The following is a 10646-nucleotide window of genomic DNA, read 5'->3' as shown; positions in this document are numbered from 1 at the left end:
AAAAAAATAGAAAGCATTATAGATTTGGGTTCAATAGAAAGAATTTAAAAATAGTAAGAGATGCATAACTGTGGTATAGGCTGTCCAGTGGGATTTGGTTCAGGGAATTCCTGCCTGGAGGGGAGCTTGATCTAGTTAGTCTTCATGTCTCTTCCATCTCTGAGTCAGGACACAGGCCCACTTGCTGGTTCCTAGTTTTATGGCTGAGGAAAACTGAAATTTCTGGTTATGACAGCTTCATTTTTTTCTTAATAAAACTAGAGATTGTCAACCTCATTATCTCTTTGAGTAATTGAAGTTTTTATAAGTTTTTAAAGTGTGGTTTATAATCCACTCTTGGGGGAAAAATATTTTCAGATCGCATGGAAGAAGCTTTGGATCCAGATGAAGAGCGGAGAATCCGTGTCAGGAGGAAGGAGCAGGCCGTCCGTTCTGCCCGAATGCTCTACGTCCTCCAGCAGCAGGTGAGGAGGCTCAGGGACCGGGGACCTTCTCAGGGAATTCCTGTTTTCCTTTTGTCTCAGCAATATCAGCACCAGGTATCCTACATGAATTCTGATGTGTTTGTGAGGCCGAATTTCCTGAACATGTGGACAAATAATTCTGCTTCTCGTCCTCAGCCTTTATGTGTGTTTGTGTATTATGTGTATATGGCCAAACTCTTTATTTTATTTTTATCTTTTTAAAAAATTTTTATAATTTATTTTTGGCTGCCTTGGGTCTTTGTTGCTGCGCACAGGCTTACTCTAGTTGCTGCGAGCAGGGGCTACTCTTTGTTGCGGTGCGTGGGCTTCTCATTGCGATGCCTTCTCTCTTTTTTTTTTTAATAAATTTATTTGTTTTATTTATTTACTTTTTAAAAATTTTTGGCTGTGTTGGGTCTTCGTTGCTGTGCACGGGCTTTCTTTAGTCGTGGTGAGTGCAGGCTACTCTTCATTGTGGTGCACAGGCTTCTCATTGCAGTGGCTTCTCTTCTTGCAGAGCGCCAGCTCTAGGCACACGGGCTTCACTAGTTGTGGTGCGTGGGCTCAGTAGTTGTGGCTTGTGGGCTCTAGAGTGCAGGTTCAGTAGTTGTGGCGCATGGGCTTAGTTGCTCCAAGGCATGTGGGATCTTCCTGGACCAGGGATCAAACCCGTGTCCCCCGCAATGGCAGGTGGATTCTTAACCACCATGCCACCAGGGAAGTCCCTGGCCAAACTCTTTAAATACTGAGGGATTTTTTGTTTTGTTTTTGTTTTTTTCTTTACTTTTTGGGGTCATAGACTCTTGAGAATCTACTAAGAGCTATGTGTCCTTTCCCCAGAAAAAAATGCTTATACAGCCCATATTTTTGCAGATAAATTTAAGTGGATCAGTTACCCTGAAACCTGTGGTCCCCAGTAATGCACCTTAGAGGATAGGGACCTTGTTAGTTTCCCATCTGTCTCATGTTTATTGTGTATTAGAAGCTTAGTAGATAGTAAATAGTTTAATTGTCTTTACTAAATAGTAAAGAGTGAAGAATGTGTTAAGTGTCTTTCAGGACACATGGAGTGGCCGATAAGCAGGCATTTACTTTTTTTACATTGTGGATAGAATTTTTAAATGTTTGTTTTAACTTTATCGCCTTACTCATTAGTAAGCCTTGAACTCATTTCTGGCCACTTAGCTCACGTGTTAGCCTTATTGCTGAACCCAAAACTGGACTGTTTCATTTAAAAGATAATGCCTGCGTTAGATTTTGTTTTGTATTCTTGTTGGGTTCATTTTGTTTTTTACTCTGCGCTGCTGCCATAAAGATTGTTCTGAATCATGAATCAGAGCTGTGCTTGAAAGGTTTGATTGGCTCGCCGTTACTTAGAGGGTGGAAGCTGAATTCTTTAGCCACAGCACTGAAGACATCCTGATCTGGCCCTCCTACCTTTCCAGAGTCACCTTCACCTTCACTCCTTCATGTTAAATTCCTCTTACATTGGGGACCAAGGGATGGAAGGTGAACCCTGTGCTCTAGTCACCATCTCGAACTGGAAACCAATAGCTACTTTGGGGGTGAATGAATGAAGAGCCTTGTTTCATTTTCAAGTGACTTGAATTAATAAGGGTTATATTTGGGACTTCCCTGGTGGCGCAGTGGTTAAGAATCCGTCTGCCAATGCAGGGGACACGGGTTCGAGCCCTGGTCCAGGAAGATCCCACATGCCGTGGAGCAACTAGGCCCGTGCACCACAACTACTGAGCCTGCGCTCTAGAGCACGCGAGCCACAACTACTGAACCCCTTGGACCTAGAGCCCGTGATCCACAACAAGAGAAGCCACTGCAATGAGAAGCCCATGCACCGCAACGCAGAGTAGCCCCTGCTCGCCACAGCTAGAGAAAGCACGCAGCAACGAAGACCCAACACAGCCAAAAAATAAATAAATAAATTTATAAAAAAAAATAATAATAATGGTTATATTTGGACAAGAGAAAATGTATCCTTTTCTACAGAAAAGATCAGTGGAAAGGTACGAAGTTTTCATTTCTCCCCCCTTTACAAAACAGGTTAAAGAAATCCAGGAAGAATTGGATAAATTGAGTCCACATAAAATTAAACATACTAAGAAGGTATGATGCAATTTAATTATGATTAATACTACTTATAAACTACATTTCCAGTATTTTGTTAGTATTATGTGTGGGTTCTCTGCACTAATATTATTTTCAGTGCTTGTAGAAACCTATTAGGGAGTGAGCATCTTACATATTCTGAATATGGGCTCATCTTCCAAGAAACAGGTTCTGAAAATAGATTTTTGTTGTTGCTCCTGGTATAAGAAACTGAGCATGAAAGGGAAAAGACTTTTTCATTAGAAAATCTTTAAGCTTTACAATTCCCTTTACTATGAAAAAGTTTTTACAGTAGAAGTTGTTCTTACATAGAAAGAAGATTGGCTATAAATGTTCGTAAGGGTTGGGTTAACGTTTAGAAGTTGTGAGTATTGAAATAACTCTCGCATCTCATTTATTGCCAGTCATGGGCAGTGTCCAGGCTGGCAGCTGCCCATCGAGGAGCCATTCGGGCCTTACAGATGTTTGTTACTCAATTTACTGACCGGGTGGAGCACGCAGTTCCTATTTGGTGCAAGGAATTGGGCAGTCTCATCCGCCAGCTTTCACTCTGTTCTGCCAAGCTGGAGGCCAATTCTTCTGTCCCTGATGTGGTGATAGATATCCTGCAACAAACTGAGGTATGAAATTGACTCCGAATTTTGTTTAAAGTGCATTGTTTCTAAGCAGGGAAGTAATGTTTACCATTGCCTAATTTCATTGAGATTTGTGGAGAATACAAGACAAAGCTGGCACCTAGTAAATTCAAGCTTTGCAGAGGGCAGAAGAAGCACTTCATTTTAATTTTGTTTTTACAATCTAGTCTATATTGTATTTCACTGCTTTGAGAATTGGTGACTTGAGTCTAGAACACATAACAACTCTTAACCAGGTCCATTAATTAAACAGAATGTTCCATACCATGACCAAAAGAACTTATTAGCATACAAAAGGAAAACAGTAACGCACTGTTTAGATTAGTGCTTAGATTAGAATATCAGTGTGCAATCTAGATAGATTTTTGAAAAAAAGAAACACAAAAATATATGGAAGCAGATTCTAAAGTCTTGTGCTATGGCTAGAGACTTCTGGAAATCACAACCGGTATGTACTAGTCAGGAATGGATAGTGTGTTTAGTTTTATTGGTGACAAAGACAGCAAAAACACTGTGTCCTTAAATCTTTATAGTTCTTTGAAGTTTGTGGAGTGCTGTCATTTCATCCTTACTGCGTTGCTGTGATTTGCAATAGGTTTTATTACTTTTATTTTACAGATTAAAAAAAAAGGTCAGAGACATGACACAGTTACTTCTCTCGATAGCTGGAAATCCAATGCCTGTCTTCTGACTCCCATGCCACTGTTATTTCCACTGTGCCACACATTTTCATCCACAAATAAAAGGATGGCCTTTCTGTTAGTGTGACACAGTAAGCTGTTGGCTGTAGAGGAAGGATGCTGTAGTGGGAAGAGTTCGAGACTAAGTGACAGACCAGTTCTACCATTAACTAGCCCTTGGTGATCTTTAAGTCCCCTTCTGCCTTTACAGTTTCATTATCCAGCAAATATGTTTGTGATTTACATTGGTTACATTCGTGTGTATAGAACTTACTATCAGGAATGTTATTGTCAAATGGAGACCTTTAGGTAGCATATCAAGTTATGTGGTGCTTTTTAAACTTATCCATAAGAAATATTTATTGGCCAGATGATTTCATTTAGAGGACGTATCTTGCTAATCCTAGAAAGGATCTCAAGAGATATAGTCCCTTTCCCAAATTTTGAGCAGAAGTGCCTTAACATAATGTTTCTTAAATATAATGTTTGTCTCCTCTACATTTGAAAATATTCAGTAGCACAAGAAATTTATTCTTTCTTGTTGATGTCTACGGCACCAACCCATAGCTTATTATTTTCTTATTGCCTTACTGTCATCTGAGCTAAATGTCCCTGGCTGTGTTCAGTTGTCCTTAACTTGTACTGACTGGAGGGAGACTGGGCCCTTGCTGCCTGGTGACGAGTGGGTACTTGTTAGAGGACATACCTCTCTTAGAAGGGGTGGAGGGGCACAGATCTCCCCCGTTGTGGTAGATGAGTGACCAGAGCCACTGGGCATGCTAAGTTTCCTTTAGTTTATGAAGATGTGCATTAAATACAGTCTGTGTGCCCACTTAAAGGATAATTTAAGTTTATGAGGTTGTCATTGAGAATTAAAATGCTTATATAGCATATAGGATTATATTCTGAAGACTGTGGTTAGTTTTTAAAATAGGAAATCCTTAATTTTAGAATTTGGATGCCGTTAAGAGTGTTCATATTCTTTATTTTTTTGCTATTGGTTTTAGTGAGCTAAACATGTAAAAGAACATGCAGAATTCTTTTATTAATTGGATTCCTAAATAACCAAGTTTTAAAATTAAGTGATGTTTCATTAACAATTAGACATAGCCATTTAATAATGAGTTTCTCTGGAGTTCCCATTTTCAGTTTTATAATTGAGAAGTCAGACTTTTGTGAGATAAACTAAGAGAATGATTAACTGTTTCATGGCAGGCTTTGGAATCCCTCCTGGAAAAGACACTGTCACCAAAAAAGGCAAAGAAATGTTTCAATGAAATTCAGAGCAGATTTCCTATTGGTAGCCAAAGGGCCTTAGAGAGATGGCGAAGTACATCACCAAAGAGTGAGAGGAGGCCCTTTGTGGCAAAGGAGATATTTCCACAGGAAACAAGAGGACCTTCAGTGGCAAAGAAGCTTCTTGCTGGTATGTGTCCTAAAGTGTTTATTACAAGATACTTTATTCTTTGAAATTGTCTGGACTGTAACAGTTGCCCCCCTGGGTCAGGATTTAAAGCCTAGTCCACAGTAGGTGCACTTGAACTAGGATAAAGGAATAGCAGCCAAAATGCTTCCTTAGGCTGGAGGCCGGAGTATTTTTCCTTAGAGGAGGGTGGAGAAAGTAAAATTCCCTTTTCCTGCACCATAGCATTTGGGCTAACCAAAGTAAATCCCTGCAGAGCTGAAAGTTAGGACCCTGCTTTTTTTTTTTAAGTTTCTTTATTTACATTTTAACGATAGATATATACATATCTACACAAACACACATTTGGTTGATACATATGATCTTTTTTTACGTAGGTAATAAATTCTCGTTATTCCAATAAGCAGAGTTGCAAGCTTACGTGGTGTGCACATTTAAACAGATACTGCCAGCTTGCCCTTGAAAATGGGCATGCAGTTATGTTTTGTTTAGCAGTGACCATCAGTAGGTATTTCCCCATATCCTTGCCAAGTACTTTATATAATGAAATATAAAAAATTTCCAGTCTCTTGGTGGAAAATGGTACCTTACTGTTTTATATTGTGTTTCCCTGATTCCTAGTCAGGAAGGTTTTTCTTTCATGTGTTCCTTAGCCTTGTTTATTTCCTCTTCTGTGATTTATCTGTTCATATCCTTTGCCATCTCCCTGCTGGGTTCTGTCTTTTGCTTATGGGTATATAGTTCTTTATATATTTTGGATCTTAATCCTTTTCTGGTTTACATGTATTGTAAATATTTTCTCTTAGACACTTACTTTTGAATTTCGTTTATGATATCTTTTCTGGCACAGAAAATTTTATTTTTATTATTTATTTTATTTACTTTTTTCAGCTGTGCCACGAGGCTTGCAGGATCTTACTTCTCTGACCAGGGATTGACCCTGGACGCTGGCAGTGAAAGCACCAAGTCCTAACCACTGGACTGCCAGGGAATTCCCAGAAATTTTTAATTTTGTAGGCAAAATCATCATTCTTTCCTACATATTTTAATATTTTAAGAAGTAGTTCTTTCCTCTTTGTTGTTCTGCTTTTTCAAAATTTTGCTGACGGTGATTGCTTATCTTCAGAGGAATTTAGAATGAGCTTGTCAAGTTCCATGAAAAGTGCTGTTGGGAGTTCGATTGGTATTACATTGAGTTCATAAATTAATTAGGAGAGGAATGACATCTTTACAATATGATCTATCAATTTATTCATGCCCCTTTTCCATCCCCTCAGTTGAATTTTATAACTTTCTGCATATGATAATCCCTGACGTAGGAATATATAGGAATTCCTAAATTTCTTGTTAGGTTGATTTCCAGTTTTTATTGCTATTGTGAATGGGATCTGTTTTTAAAATTCATTTTGAAATTGGTTATTGCTACTTATAGGAGAGCTGTTGGACTTGTACGTTGCTCTTTTATCTGACACCTTGCTGAAATCTTTAATTTGTTATGGTACTGTATTTCATTGGTTCTAAGGTTTACATTTGAACATTTCTGAAATTGGGATGCATTCTTAAATTGATGATATCTTACAATTACTTGACGATACTTTAAAATTTCGTATTGGTACATAAAATAATGATATGTCTTATACTTGATACTTCAGATTTGATGAAATATGAGGTTTTGTTAACTTTTATGTATTTTTCCAGATAGATGAGCTCACTTAAGTTTTGCCTCTCTCTTGGCAATTTTTATACCTCTCTTTTTTCCTCTTTCTGCTTTATTGAATGGATTTTAATTCAGGGTAATATTGAATAATAGCTGTAATGGTGGACATCAACTCCCTGTGCGTGCCCCCACCCCCTTACCAGTTTAAAGGGAATGCTTTTTCATATGTAATGCTGACTATTGATTTTTGGCAAATCTGCATATGAAAGTTAAGGAAATTTTCTTCTGTTCCTGTTTTGCTAAGAGATTTTCTTTTCCTCTTTTTTTTTCCTTCTTAAACTGACATATATACATTGATAGTATTTTAAAATAGTTTTAAGATTTTAATATTGAACTTTTTAATATGCCATTTATATCAGAGTGTGGATGAATCCAGTAAACTAGTTTTCCTTCTTTTAATTGAAGTGGAATGTACAGATAGAAAAGTGCACTATAAATTTACAGCTCAGTTATCAGAAAACAAACATTCGTGTATGACCACCACCCAAGTCAAGAAATGGAACATTACAAGCACTAAGAAATCCCCCTAGACTCTCCTCTTCCAACCTCCTTCCCCTGCTTCTTCCCCTCTATTAACTCTCACTGTGATTTTTAATGCTGTACTTTGGTTTTGCCTGATTTGGAACTTTATAAAAAATAGAATCACACAATTGGTATTTTCTTGTGACTGGCTTCTTCCACTTAACACTTTGTGAGATTCATCTGTTCTGTTTGTGTAGCTGTGATTTGTTTATGTTCATGGCTGTATTCCATTGTACGAATATATGGCCATTTATCTATTCTGTTGTTTTAATCATTGGGTTTTTTCCAGTTTGGGGTGATTATAAGGGAAACTACTGTGATCGTTTTTATATATGTCTCTTGGTACATGTGTGCCTGTGTTTCTGTTGGGTTTATTCCCAGGAGTATATTTGTTAGGTCATCAGGGTATGTATTGGTTCAACTGTAATAAAGATTTTTTTCAAAGTAGTTTTATCCTTTTATATTCCAACCAACTATGTATAAGAACAGTTGCTACACATCCTTGCCAGCCCTTGTTATTAGTTTTTAAAATTTTGGCGACCTGGTTGATGTGTAAGGCTGTCATTGTGGTTTTAGTTACGTTTTCTGGATGTTTAATGCTGAGTACTTCTTCATATATTTATTGGCCATTTACATGTCTTCTTTTGTGAGGTGCCAGTTCAAGTCTCTTGACCAGTCCTCCCTCCCTGTCTCTCTCTCTCTCTCCCTCTCTCTCTCTCTCATTTTCTATTCCCTTTTTTCCTTTCTCTCTCTCTCTCCTTTTCTTTATTGATTTGTAGGAGTTCTTTGTAGGAGTATTCTACATAGGACCCTTTCTCAGTTACCTGTGTTGTAAATATCCTCATAGAAATAAGATGTAGCTTGCTTTTAAATGTTGCCGAGGTGTCTTTTGATGGACAGAATTCTTAATTTCACTGTATTCCAATGTAGCAATCTTTTCTGTATAGGTTCTTTTTGGTGGTTGTTGTTTGTTTTTTGGTTTGTTTCTGGATCCTGTTTAAGAAGCTTTTCCTTATGCCAAAATTAAGAAACTATTTTCCTGTGTTATTTCCTAAAAAAGGTTCATTTTCTTCCAGGTGGATATGTAGTTGAGCTAGCACTCTTTGTTGAAAATATTATTCTTTCCCCACAGTGGCATACAGTGGCACTTTTGTCATAAGTTGTGTCCACATATGTGTGGGTCAGTTTCTGGGTCCTCTTTTCTCTTCCACTGGTTTATTTGTTGGTTCTTATGCTAGTGTACACTATCTTACTTAACTATTCTAAGTCTAGATATCTGGTAGAACAGCTTTTCTCACCTGTTCTTCCAGAATGTCTTGGCAAATCTTGACCCTTGGTATTTCCATAGAAATGTTAGGATCAGAATTTGTTAATTTTCATCCCCTCCCCCTCCAACAACAAACAACCTATTGGAATTTTGGTGAGGAATTGTTATCTTTACAATATTATATTTCCCAATCCACCAGCAGGGTATATATCCCTCCATTCATTCAGGTTGTCTTTAAATACTCTCAGTAACTTATAATGTGTGTGTGCGTTTGTTCATCTTTATTTAGAATTATTCCTTGGTATTGCTATTTTCAGTGCTCTCAATGCTTTCAGTAAATGATATCTTTTTAAAAATTTGATTTTTACTGAATATTGTGGATATACAGACATATGGTCAATTTTGTGTGTTGATCTTATATCTAGGAACCTTGATAACCTAATTTATTTCTAATAATTTATGGGCAGATTATTTGTGTTTTGCAATGTATATAGTCATGTCATCTATGAATATAACCATTGGTTTATTTCCTCCTTTCCAGTCTTTATTCCTTTTATTTCTTTTTCTTCTATGGTTTTCTGGTTTTATTTACTTGATCTGTAGATGACTGATATAAAGGTATGTTAAAGTCTCTTGAGACTTTTAAAATTTCTCTTTGTATTTCTATTCATTTTTGTTTTATACATTTTGAAGTTGTGCTGTTAGATGCATAAGCGTTCCTTACTGATAAATCTTTTGTGTGTGTTTGTGTGTGTGTGATACGCGGGCCTCTCACTGTTGTGGCCTCTCCCGTTGCGGAGCACAGGCTCCGGACATGCAGGCTCAGCGGCCATGGCTCACGGGCCCAGCCGCTCTGCGGCATGTGGGATCTTCCCGGACCGGGGCACGAACCCGTGTTCCCTGCATCGGCAGGCGGGCTCTCAACCACTGCGCCACCAGGGAAGCCCTGATCTTTTTTCTGTGGATTTTGTATGTTATTATTAAATATCTCTCTTTGCCTTTTTAACGTCATTCGCTTTGGATTCTGTTTTGTTTGATATTAATATTGTTTCATCTACCTAACTTGTTTGGCATTTACCTAGAATAACATTTTCCATCCCTTTATGTTCAGTTTTTCTTCGCTGTTTTATTTTAAGAATGTCTCTTGTAAATAGTTTATTGTTGGTGTTTTTAACCCTGTTGTAGAGTTCTATATTTAACCTACTTATATTTACTGAGATTAATAGCACCTTTGAACTTCTTTCCACCTTATTTTTTGTTTTCCACTTGCCACTTTTTTTTTCTTTGTTGTAATTTATTATGTTAATCAAGTTCTTGTTTCATTTTGTTTCCTCTACTGATTTGAAAGTTATATATCAGTCTGGTTTTCATTTATTTCTCAATCTAAACTAATTCTGTGGAAATCTGTAGCTTAATGCACTGCCTCTATCATGAATGTAACAAAACCTAACTTACTCAGTTACTATTAGATATTTACTCACTGTAATGTGGTATTCTGTTCCCTTCATTGGTAGACAGGTAGAACTAGTATGGCACCTTCTTTCTAACCAGAAGGCTGCCTTTGCCAGCCTTTCCCTCAGGACAGGTGTGATGTCTATTTGCCGCTGTATCCTCTGTGGTAGCCCCAAGGCCAACACACAGTTAGGCATTTAAATGAGTGACTGTGAAGAAGTGAAATAGAAGAAGAAAAGGCCTCTGAGCTGCAAATCACAGTAACCTGAGATCTGGGTGCTCATTTATGATCCTCTGGAGGGAATGTGGTGAATTTTCCAGGCCTGCACACAGAGATATGTTCCCTAAATGAGTTAAAAGAT

The 10646-nt window shown here is 37.7% G+C and overlaps 1 protein-coding gene across 2 annotated transcripts in view; it reads left to right on the top strand.

Annotated features, from left to right (window-relative positions):
- KIAA0753 (KIAA0753 ortholog) overlaps positions 1 to 10646 on the top strand; it is a 59722-nt gene that overhangs the window by 13831 nt on the left and 35245 nt on the right. For both annotated transcript variants that reach the window (XM_060132826.1, XM_060132827.1), the window contains exons 4-7: positions 358 to 464; positions 2523 to 2585; positions 2993 to 3208; positions 5119 to 5329. In XM_060132826.1, the coding sequence (XP_059988809.1) occupies positions 358 to 464; positions 2523 to 2585; positions 2993 to 3208; positions 5119 to 5329 (597 nt within the window). The remainder of the gene's footprint in view (positions 1 to 357; positions 465 to 2522; positions 2586 to 2992; positions 3209 to 5118; positions 5330 to 10646) is intronic.

Source organism: Lagenorhynchus albirostris, chromosome 20 (assembly GCF_949774975.1).
Source record: "Lagenorhynchus albirostris chromosome 20, mLagAlb1.1, whole genome shotgun sequence".
Classification (NCBI taxonomy): Eukaryota; Metazoa; Chordata; class Mammalia; order Artiodactyla; family Delphinidae; genus Lagenorhynchus; species Lagenorhynchus albirostris.
This window is presented reverse-complemented; position numbering and strand designations above follow the sequence as displayed.